Consider the following 12,030-nt stretch of genomic DNA (forward strand, 5'->3'; position numbering starts at 1 on the left):
TAAGCCTTTGACCTGACAGGCAGTCTTTTTTTCCTTGCTTTGCTGAGTTTCTCTCATCCTCATAATAGAGGCTTTACATTTACAAAATGACTAGCTTCCCTCCCCCCACCCCCAGTGTAGTTTTGGCAGAAGATACCTTCCCATTTGGAAAGTCACCAAGTTCTTACCTGGCACTCTTAGCAAAACAAATCAGCAATGTTTTCACAATAAAAGGCCAACTGGCTTTTTACAAAGTCCCTGAGAATTGTTGATGTAAAATCTCTCAGTAGTGATTGCAAACAAAACATTTATTTAACTTTATGAAGTCTCAGTTGAACAGTGTTTGCTCTAGTGGAAATACGGTGACTAGGCAGCTTCAGCAGCCTGAATGAAACATTGAGACAATGTACCTGCATGATAATAAGAAGGTCAAACACTAAGATGAAAGAAGCCAGGAAGGCTCTTGAGACCTCATCACTTGGCAGAAATCCACGATTCAACTTGTCCCAGCTGATCCAGTCAGTAGTGATGACAAGCACAACTGCAGAGGTCAAAGTAAATAGAACAGTCCTGCAAGGAGAAAAAAATACTTCAGAAACAATACTGTATAATACAATTCTACATGATTTTCTCTCTCCTCTAACAGTTAACGAATACTTTATCATACTGTTCTGCAGACCAAGCGAGCTTGAAGAAAATTCTGTGTAAAAGTAGGTAATTTTACTCAAGATATAAAAGGCACTGAACAGATCTTTAGTGCAAAGAAATGTGCTAGCTGTTTCCAAACAAGCTGAGAAATTAATGCTGAGCTACATCATTTTATATTTCAGTTTCATACTTTTCATATATATTGTAAAGACTAATAAAGACAAATGTAATACAATAAACCAATAATTACATGCAAAAGTACCAAGACTGCCATGGTGTCTTTGAAAAATGGAATGCAGACTCACTACCACTGCATTGTGTTTACAATTACCCCCATCAACTTTCAGCCCGGCGCCAAGGTTCCATTTGGGCGTATATATTCTATGTCCAAACCAGAGCTATCATCATTAAGGGAGTACCTCCAGAAAAAACTAACTACAGTAGAACCTCAGAGTTATGAACACCAGTCAACGAACACATCAGTCAACCACACACCTCATCTGGAACCAGACATATGCAATCGGGCAGCAGCAGAGACCAAACACACACACAAACAGCAAAAACAGTTCAGTACTTTGTTAAAAGTAAACTACTAAAAAAATAAAGGGAAAGTTTAAATAAAGATTTGACAAGGTGAGGAAACTGTTTCTGTGCTTGCTTCATTTAAATTAAGATGGTTAAAAGCAACATTTCTCTTCTGCATAGTAAAGTCTCAAAGCTGTATTAAGTCAATGTTCAGTTGTAAACTTTGGAAAGAACAACCATAAACTTTTGTTCAGAGTTATGAACAAGCTCAATTCCCAAGGTGTTTGTAACTCTGAGGTTCTATTCTAATCGTTTTATCCACTGCTCTGCCTCCCCTGAAGGCATCCTGGTACCTTTACCAAAGAAGAAAGACAGCACTCTGAGACTTTGTAGACTACAAAGCTCTGAACCAAATAACTACATGCAATTGTTACCCTTTACCATTAATCCCAAACTCTTGGATCGAGTACGATCAGTGTGGGTGTTTATTAAAGTGGACCTCAGAAGAATATATAATCTAGTTCAAATCCAGGCAGGGGATGAGTGGAAGACAGACTTTAGAACAAGGTATAGACACTTCAAGTATTTGGTAATGCCCTTTGGACTCACCAATGTTCCCACCACTTTTGAGCACCTAATCAACAAGATATTTTGGGATATCCTAGACCAGTTTGTTGGCATATCTAGATGATATCTTACTCTATTCCAGTAGTCAAGCAAGCCACAACCATCATGTCCGTGAAGTTCTCACATAATTGCCCTAGCAGGGGTTATATGGAAAACTGGAGAGTTGTGTATTTGAGCAATCATCCATCAAATTTTGGGGTTCATCGTGTCAGCAAACAGACTGTGCATGGATTGCAGGTATCTGCAATGTGGGATTGCAGAACCCTGGAGCATCTGAGATTCTGAGAGATTCATTGGGACTGCCAAAGGTCGCTGGCCCTATAACTGCAATCCTCCAAAAACCTGCAAGGTTTCACTGGCCCCCAGAGGCCTTTGAACTCCTGAAGATAACTTTCACATCTTCCCCAGATCTGGTCCACCCTGATCCTGACCTTTGTCCTTGAGTATGACACTTCTGTGTAGTATTGTCCAAGAAACAGGGTCCCAACATGAAATGCATCCATTTGCATATTTTTCATGACAACTCACCTCAACTGAACACATTTATGAAATAGCAGACTAGGAGTTACTCACCATCAAGCCTGGATTGGAGACTTGGCGACAATACCATGGGGGAGTCAAACACCTCATCCTAATCTTCTAACCATAAAAATCTAGAATAGCTACAATCTGCCAAGGCTCTGAATCAGCAGCAGCTGATCTAGGAGTTTCACTTCCTAAATGTCTGGCCCCAAGCATCCTCCACACACCACCACTGGCCAACTGGAATGGGTCAACCAGGTGCTTAAAAAACACCTATACTGTTTCCTGAACCACTGCCAAAACAACTGGGTTGTGGTATTCCTGATCACTGTATTTGCATATAATGTGGAATACTCCTCTACCCAATCCAGCCTCTTTTTCCTCCAGCCATGGTTTTCATTCTTGTTTCCACCCTTCTGTCCTCTTGTCCACAATGGTTCCTGCTGCCTCTGATCTGGTGCAGACCATTCATTAAACCCAAGACAACCTAAATGAGCATCTGGAAGTGGTTGAAACAGCCTACAAATGCCATGCTGACAAACACCATCAGAAGCCACAACTATAAAGGCAGGCCAGAAAATATGACTGTCCACAAAACACCTGCAGACCAGCTGACCTGCACACAAATTAGGCCATCAATAAGAAGGCCCTTTCATTATTACTCAGCAGATCATTTGAATTACAACTCCCTCGATCCTAGAAGATCCACCCAGTCTTACATGTCTCCCTCCTGCAGCCTTTCCTTGACAATCCGTTTCCCAGGCAGCATATGCCATCTCCACCCCTGGTTCAAGTTCAAGACCATGAGGAGTACCTTGTCCATGACATCCTGGACTTCCAAAGTCACAGAGGGACCCTGTACTCTGTGATTGATTGGGAGGGCTATGGGCCCAAAAACACTCTTGGGAGCCAACTCATCATGTGCACACCCCTGAAAAAGTATGGGCCTTCCACAGGAATCATCCTGAGCAGCCTGGCCCAAGGCATCCAGGGATCACCCTTGAAATGGGTGTTTGTGGGAATCAAGTTTCAAATCCAGGCTTGTAGGGCTGCCACGCGGGAGCCTTATCCTCTGTGCCATCAAGCTGCAAGGGCTGACATGGCAACTGCTGCTAATACCCCACCCCAGATGCTATACCCGCTGACTCAGCAGGGTCAGATGACTTACAGCAGACTAGTGATTGGACATCATTGGGTGTAAAGCTTCCTGTTCCTGTCCCATCCCTTGCCTGAGCAACTAGTCGCTAGGCCTGTTGTTGCCCAGACCTTGAAACCAAGTCCCTGCTTCCTTGCCTGGTTCCTGTTCCTCATGCCTGCTACCACACCTCATCCCTGTTCTTGTTACCACCCCCAGTTGCGAACTCTGGCTTTGACCCTTGGCATGATTTCTGAGTCAGACTCTGGCTTGACCCATGGCATGACCCCGAGCCCGATGCTACTCCTGGCTCCAGTCACCAGACAACCCACATTACAGGCCCTGACACATCCAAAAATAAATATTTGTTTTTGGCTTCATTCCAAGGCATTTAAACTCTACTCATTTTCTTCAGCTAGGGAAGAAGGCTAAACAAACTTGAGAATACTTCCAGACATGATCAATATCCAGTAGAGTAAAAAAACGGCAAACAGATAGACACTGATAGAGACATACATTTACAGAGATAAATCTTGCTGACATCTGTGCAGGAGGGAAAAGCCATAGACCTTCACACAAGCAGCAGTGTATTCATGTGGGCATCTAGATAGTATCCTGGCATGCAGGTGGGCCTGGGGCAAAATCTGAAAGTGAGTGCCCCCCCCCCCCAGAACACCAATGGTACAAAAACACTCATGAAAAAAGGATGGAGTGGGGCGTTGAAGAGCTGGCATGCCCCACACTAACCCCGCAGCAGTGGCTCCAGTCCCACAGGGGCTGAGTCGGCACATAGGATCGCAGTGCCACTCAGGTTCAGCCTGATGGAGGGGCAGCTGGGCCAAACCTGAGTAGCATTGTGACCCATGCACCGGGTTGCAATGCCACTCAGTTTGTTGGCTCTCTGAAATGGGGGTCCTGGGGCTCATTCCCTGCCTCCCAGGTGGCCCTGCTGCCATGGCACACACGAGTAGACCATCAGATACATCTTGAAAATATGTTAGAACATGTCATCACCACACAGAACATGGTTGGTCCGGTCTGTATGCTGCTATTTACAGCAAGCCGTAAACTAGTGCTGCAGCAGCAAATAGACTACTCCTGTAGGAACCCTCCAAGAGTGGTAAACCAGAAGCAAAGCATCACACATTTATTTTTATTTGTATTGTAATCACCTCACATGTAACATATTTAGTTACATGCACTACCATGGGCAGCACCATGTTGTCATTTGGGTGTATCACCAGGATTTGGGCCTTACCAGATTCCAGGGTGTGCACATGAAAAAGCTTGCACACAATTTTATGCCTGCCTCACCTGCAGGGACACAAATTCCAGTGTGTGTGCCCAGTTCCTGATTTGCATGTACTCATATCTTGATGCATGCACAAAACAGAGGTTGAACATGAGAATTAGAGTTTTCATGCATGAAATCTGGGTACATGTACTTTTGAAAATCTGGCTCTTTATATGTTTAAACCAGGGTAAACCAGAAGAACTTCAGCTAAGTTAAGGTCTGATAGCAATAAAACAGTCATGCTAGAAAGGGAAAGCTATTTGAAATGGCTAAATTCAACAGAACACAAGTAAGGTTCACTTGCTTTTTTTAACATATGAAACTGGAGCAGAGCCAAATATTTAATACAAGTCTTTTTGTAGCTATTTTTTAAAAACAAAATCGGTATGGTTTTGAGTTCACTGAATTTTTGCAAAATTGGAGCATTGTCCCGACACACCAGAAGGAAAGAGAAGACGCCAGGAATATCATTTAATTAGACCACAGCTTTATTAAGAAACATGAGCTATCCAGCAATAAGTCATCCAGTGCAGGTCGCTTTTCCTTTGTAATCCATACTACCTGGGGAGGGCTGCCCTTAGCTACTACACACCCACCATTAATCTGGTCTGAACAGCATAACTGGTACCCCATGTCCTCCCCTTAGACAAGAGTTATGGGGATGAGGAAGAGAGTGTTGTCTCTTTGCTGTACCAGACATTAAGAGGCCCAGGACCATTCCCCAGTTTCTTTAGGAGATTCTGTTCCAAATTCACTTTCAATTCCAGGTTATCAGGAAACTGGGCTCCCTATTGAATGATTGCCTGCACTGGATACCTGCCAAGCAGTGACAACAGACAGTTTACAACCTTCCCTTCCCACCAGGTCTCTTGGCTTCTGGGATGAAGATATATAAACACCATATCGCCCAGGCCTCTCTAGCTTGCAATGAGGGGGAAAAAATTCTTCCCAGCCCCCCAGAAACAGCTAACATCTTGTCCACAGAAAAACCTAAAAATCTGGCCCTACTCTAATCACAAATCTTTTGCTGCCAGGTGCAAAGGTTTCTAAGCTCTCCCCTAAGGTTCACAGGAGCCAACTGGCTTACATTGCACCCTTCCGTCCAACCAATCAGCCAAGCAGTACCTCCCTCCTCAAGCCCATGAGCACGCTGAGTGCCCACGAGGAGGGGAGTTAAAAAAAGAGGGGGGGGAATCCTTAAAGGGCCCAGAGTTTTCCTTCCCCTGCTGGCTGAGACAAAGGCTCCCTGTGTCTGAGGTTGGGGGTGAATGTTACAAAATATTGAAAAAAAAATTCTAATATTTGCCATTTTCTAGAGGTTTTCAAAAGCCTGAAAAACCCATTTCCACTCACAATTTATACTAGAAAATTAATATTTCTCCCTCACCCTAAAGGTCTAGTAGAGGGAGGAAGTGGTGGGAGCTCGGAAATCCTGAGTTATATTCCCTACTCTGCCTCTGACTGACAGTAATTTCCACTCACTGTAACTTTACAGACACAGAACTTTACAGACACAATTAAATTATCACTTTACATCCATCATTTATGCAGTGCCTCATATCACCCTGTGAAGTAACTAAATATTATTACCCCCAATTCACAGTTTGGGGACCAGATTCTCTCCCTGTGGGCCAGCTCTTACGCACCAGTTGAAACTGGCTGTGTTTAGCCTGCTAAGTGTTTCCTCAATGGAACAGATGTCTCAGCTAGTGGAAAAATCAATTTACATCTAGGTCTTCCACCAACCGCCCTCTCCCCTCCATAGACAACATATCAGGAGGAGTGGGATCGGAACGCAGCTGTGCCTGGGCAACTCTCAGATGGCACATGGTCCGTGGGGGATCACAGCCAGGAGGCACAAGTTAAAGGAACCTGTGGCTGTTCTAATTTATGCTGGGCCCAGACCTGGCAAAGATCTATCCACAGAAACAGGGAACCATAACAAGCTCACTGATGACCCCCCTCTCTTCCACTTGCCTGTGCTGAGTAGATCCCTGAACAGCAAAGAATCTGTCCCTGGAAAGCTAAAGATAAGTTAAATAACCAACCCAAGTCCACAAAAATCAGTGCCAGAAACCAGATTCTCAGGCCTGTGACAATTCCACTAAGTCACAGCACACCCAAAGCAAGGCACAACCTGAAATTAGTTTCCCAGTCAGTAACAGGTGAAATTTGAAAATGCAGAAGGTTTGCATACAAGATATATCCAGCCACATGTAGGTGGTAGATATTATTACCTACAATTACCAGCAACTTTGAGCTACTTATTGCAATTCTTATTTAGAATTTTCTTCTAAACCTTTCATGACCCTCCCTCCTCTGCAAAAGCCTTTATGATGTTTCAGCTTTGATGATCAGGAAGTAAGAGTTCTGCTAAGATCAAGTGATGAGATGAAAGTCATACTTTGACTATTTTCCTGCTCAGTTCTTGTCTTTTGTGACAGGCCAAAAAGTGCATTATTTTTCCCTTTTACAAATCTTCCTGTGTTAACAAAAAATCAGTGTGCTTGGTGAAAAGTAAGTTTTGAAATATCTGTGGCACACTATTTTAAGAGCCTTGTATTGCGAGTGTATCCAGGCGTAATTCCCATTGAACTCAGTTGACTGAGAATTGGCAAAGACAGCTAATGGACACTGAAGAGCATACAGCTTAATACTTGTAACTTCTTACCCAAAATAAGAACATCAGTTACCCAGAATTAATATTCGGAATGAAATTTCCATAGAAATTTCCATAGAGTTTTGTTTGAGCAAGGAGTAGAGAATCAGATGTTAAGTTACTGATCATTATCATTGCATGAAGCATGTGCACTTAGTAATTTATTTAATGTGTACTTATGTAATAGAACAAATAAACTGGCATCCTCTCCAGGCATATTGAAACTGAAACTAATATTAATTAATATTTAATTAGCATTTGTCAAACACTTTCAGCTCCTTGGATGGAGGTGTTACAGGGATATAAAATACCATGCTATTCATTATTTTCAAAATCATTAGGGTATGCATTGAATAGCAATAAGTTAAAGACACATTTCATAAACCTGCCAGGATAGTTAAAAGTACGCTGAAAATAGAGATAGAGCAGGCAAAAAAGAATTTGATTTTGCAACTCTTGGCATTTAGAAATGCTTTACAAACCTCCAAAAAGAAAGATTGTCAGGCAAATTAAATATTTTTCATCAATTTTAATTTCAGCTCAAACGCTGTCCCACAGTGTACAGTAACTATAAAGCACAACAGAGCTGCAGCTGTTCATGTGCAAATGCCAACATTTTTTATTTTTCTTGTTTTAATTCGCAAGGTTTCCAATACTAAATCTGTTTCAAAAAACGAATTTCCTAAACCATTTAAAAAATGAAATGTAAGATTTTTAGTCAGCCCAGTGGCTTGGTATCAGCACCACTTGCTGCCATTTCCGACACCCGTTTAGGACAGATCCTCAGCTAGTGCAAAATGTCAAGCTCCGCTGAACTCAATGTAGTGATGATCATTTACACCAGCTGAGGATCTTCTTCCTTGTTTCCAGAATGGCCTTAGATCACAGTTACCAACTTTCATGCAGTAAATAAGCACCCCGCCTTTCACAATAAGCCAAAAATCAAGCTAATCCCATTTCAAAACAAGGCCAAAACAAGCCAATCCCTAAGAACCCCAACACTCTATGTGACTAGATCCCCCCGTTTAGGACAGATCCTCAGCTAGTGCAAAATGTCAAGCTCCGCTGAACTCAATGTAGTGATGATCATTTACACCAGCTGAGGATCTTCTTCCTTGTTTCCAGAATGGCCTTAGATCACAGTTACCAACTTTCATGCAGTAAATAAGCACCCCGCCTTTCACAATAAGCCAAAAATCAAGCTAATCCCATTTCAAAACAAGGCCAAAACAAGCCAATCCCTAAGAACCCCAACACTCTATGTGACTAGATCCCCCCGGCGTGCAGTCTGGGCCTGTGGTGGCCTGCTGTGCACCCCTGACTGTCTCCCATCCTTGCCCCTGTTTGCCACCCCTTGTCCCTGCTTGCTGGGAGCCAATCAAAAAAAAGAAGCAACAAGCTACAACAAGCTACAAGCCAAACAAGCAACAAGCAACAAGCCAAAAACTAGCCAACAAGCAATCCACAAGCCAATTAAGACAAAAACAAGCCCAATTTCTGCGTTTTTTTCGTGGGTTTGGCATGTCTGCCTGACATCTCTTGCTCTCACAACAGCAGAGCCTGGGAATGCCAGATGCATTGGGAGACTTATCTGCACTGGGTTCCTTTGGTTTAACTATGATCACAAAGAGAATAATGCCAGTGTTTGTTCTTACAGTGGGGATGGGTGTATGGGGAAGGCAGGTAGTGATAATGCTGTCAAAATATATATTTCAATTAGTGTCTTAAATTCCAACATTAAAAATAATGTTTGATTTATTTGATATGATCTCACTTTAGTTCTTGACATCACCTACTGCATTTAATGCTGTCACTGCAGAGCACAGTGGGCCTGATTCTGACTTCACTTGCCTGTTTTTACAGTCATGTAATTCTAATTACTTTAATGGAGGTATTCTTGATTTACACTGGTGTAAGTGAGCTTAGACCCAGATCCACAAGGGCTAATTCACCATTCACTCACTTACAGTTGGTTTGCTGTAGAATGCTGTATGGTAAGAGTGTACAGTAGCGGCACCAGGTAATAAGACATGGCCTATAGGTGTAGGCTAATGGGGATTAGCCCCTAAAGCTATTTTGCTCGAACAGTAGTGTTACACAATACATGTACCAGATAGCACTTAGAAATGCACTAATGTGTGTTTCACATTATTGGAAAAACATGACTTCTTGTCCTGTGGAATTGTGATATAGTAAAATATGGATGGTCCCGGTAGTGGAAAATCTTTTCACACCAAGTACTTACAGAAGAGAAGCGCCAAGATAGTATTTAGAAATTTGGTCACCCTTTTTAGTGAACTCAGAGAAGGAGGGTTCCCCAGCCAGCAAGCCAGAATCTTTAGCCAGGTTTATTGAACATTAACCTGATCCTGAATAAGTAATAAGTAATGTACGATCTAGTATGTTAACATTATTGTAACTTTGCCTTAATGAAAAGTTTTGAAAAAGAAAAGAAAAAAGAAATGCACCAATGAATATTTTAGAGCTAGTATACACTTACTATATTAAAATACTTTACTTACGAAGATCGCAACTTTAATTACCAAAGTTAAATATCACTTACCTGAAAATATAATTTTGTTTTAAACTTTCTATACCATGATCCCTTTAGACAGAAACATTACCATTGCAAGATTTCACCCCAATCTCTCTCTCTCCCATGGTTGAAATTAATTGATAAATGATCTGCATTAAGAAATTGGTATTTGCCTATATAATTCTGGAATAGTACAGTTCCCTTGACTTAGAATAGAAAATAACAGGGGGACCTGTGTAGCGGGACCTGTTCACAAATGTTGATTTTTTAATAGTAACCATGGTATACAAGATTTGGGCTCTAAAAAACAGAGAAATTAAACATTTTGGGCGCCTCGCATTCCCCATAAGACATCACTGGTCTGTGCATACAGCGTTTCTGTTAGGTGGGATGAAGGGACTAGACAAGAGTGAACAGACAAAAACGTTCTGAAGGCGGAGAAAACAGTTCTAAGTCAATTTACTCTGCATAATGCATCAAATATACATGTCTTAAACCTCATGTAGGGGCTGCAGAAGGAATGCAGATGCCACGGTTTAACGCGGGGTGCCTTTACAGCCGCTATATGTGGTAGAAATGGTCCTTTGGCCAGCCTCATGCATACCAAAACATTTCATACTACTCATGCCCAAAACATCTGTACTACTGGTACAGAGGGGTTGCAGCTGTCGCTCCAACCTCAAGTGTCTGAGAGCCCTGTGCAGCTCACTGGCCCATGATTTGTGTGGTAGATATCATCTCCTCCACCTCTTCATACTCATCCACATAAACCCTGATTATTATTAATTATTATTATTATTTGTCTTACTCTGGTGCCTAGGAGCCCTAGTCATGGACCAGGACCCCATTATAGCTGGTGCTGTGACAAACACAGAAACAAAAAGACAGTCCCCTGCCCCCAAAGAGCTTACAATCTAAGATAAGCAATGAAAACTGGGTATAGACCAATAGATGGGGGAGTATGAGTTAACAATGAGACAATACTGGTCAGCCTGATAGGCAGTGATCTCAGCACACCGGAAGATTTTTGTAGGCATCATGGCTAAGGAGAGTTTTGGTGGAGGATAACAAGGTAGCTTTGCAGATGTTTATGGACAGCTTCTCTCTTAGCTATGTGGATTGAGAGGAAACACCCACCTTTTTATGTGGCTAGGATGTATTTCATCCTTTGTGTACTCTAGTAGCATTCAGTACTTATTTGCTGTGCATATGAATTTGAAATTCATTTTCTGAAAACCTTCATTCCAGTAACCCTTAAGGGCCTGATCCATAGACCACTGAAATCAAAGGGAGTCTTATGATTACTTCATTTGGTTTTGGATCAGACCTCACTTGTTCAAATATCTGTTGAAAATAGATGGGAAAGAGGGAGAAAAACAGAGGCAACAAGTTCATTTAAAGATTGGACACAGATATTTGTGGGAAAATTTAAGCAGTATTCACCAGTTCTAATCAAATCCTGGGTCCACGTGTGGCTGCAGATGGATGTTCTATGCAAACAAAGTAATGTAATCTGATATTTCATGCTATCAGCAAAGCCAACAAAATAAATCATAATACACTTTTCTCTGATACTAGTCATTACCCAAAATGCCCAATAAATAAATATGATTCCAGAGTTACTTGAGTTTTTTCCACTAACATTTGTATAAAATCTAAAATTATATTTATGTTAATGTGGAGAGGAAATATTTGTACTATGTTTCATGCAGAAAAATAAATCAGATTAGGTAATATAATTATATGATGAAGTATTAGAATTCTAGAGAGCATCATATTTTATTATAGGTAGAAGCATCTTTTAGCGGGTTTTTTTGCCACAGCATTAATTTATCGAAGTGAAAGTGTTATCTATTTCAAACACTAGCTCATTTAAATTAAACTAATTAGCCTTAAACCTTTAAGTTTCGAATGCCATTGCCTATCTGTAACATAGAAGAAGGAAAGCAGTCTAAGAAAGTTCATGGCTTGTGTCATAAACATACAGCTAAGGATATCATAAAAACCCTCCTTACCTGTAAAGGGTTAAGAAGCTCAGGTAACCTGGTTGGCACATGACCAAAAGGACCAATAAGGGGAGAAGATGCTGTCAGATCTGTGGGGGA

At 41.6% G+C, this 12,030-nt stretch overlaps 1 protein-coding gene across 3 annotated transcripts in view; it reads right to left on the bottom strand.

Annotated features, from left to right (window-relative positions):
* Positions 1 to 12,030, bottom strand: part of TMEM117 (transmembrane protein 117) — a 320,755-nt gene that overhangs the window by 74,040 nt on the left and 234,685 nt on the right. For all 3 annotated transcript variants that reach the window (XM_048835994.2, XM_075124394.1, XM_075124395.1), the window contains exon 6: positions 390 to 549. In XM_048835994.2, the coding sequence (XP_048691951.1) occupies positions 390 to 549 (160 nt within the window). The remainder of the gene's footprint in view (positions 1 to 389; positions 550 to 12,030) is intronic.

This window comes from Caretta caretta, chromosome 1 (genome assembly GCF_965140235.1).
Source record: "Caretta caretta isolate rCarCar2 chromosome 1, rCarCar1.hap1, whole genome shotgun sequence".
In the NCBI taxonomy this organism is placed as follows: Eukaryota; Metazoa; Chordata; order Testudines; family Cheloniidae; genus Caretta; species Caretta caretta.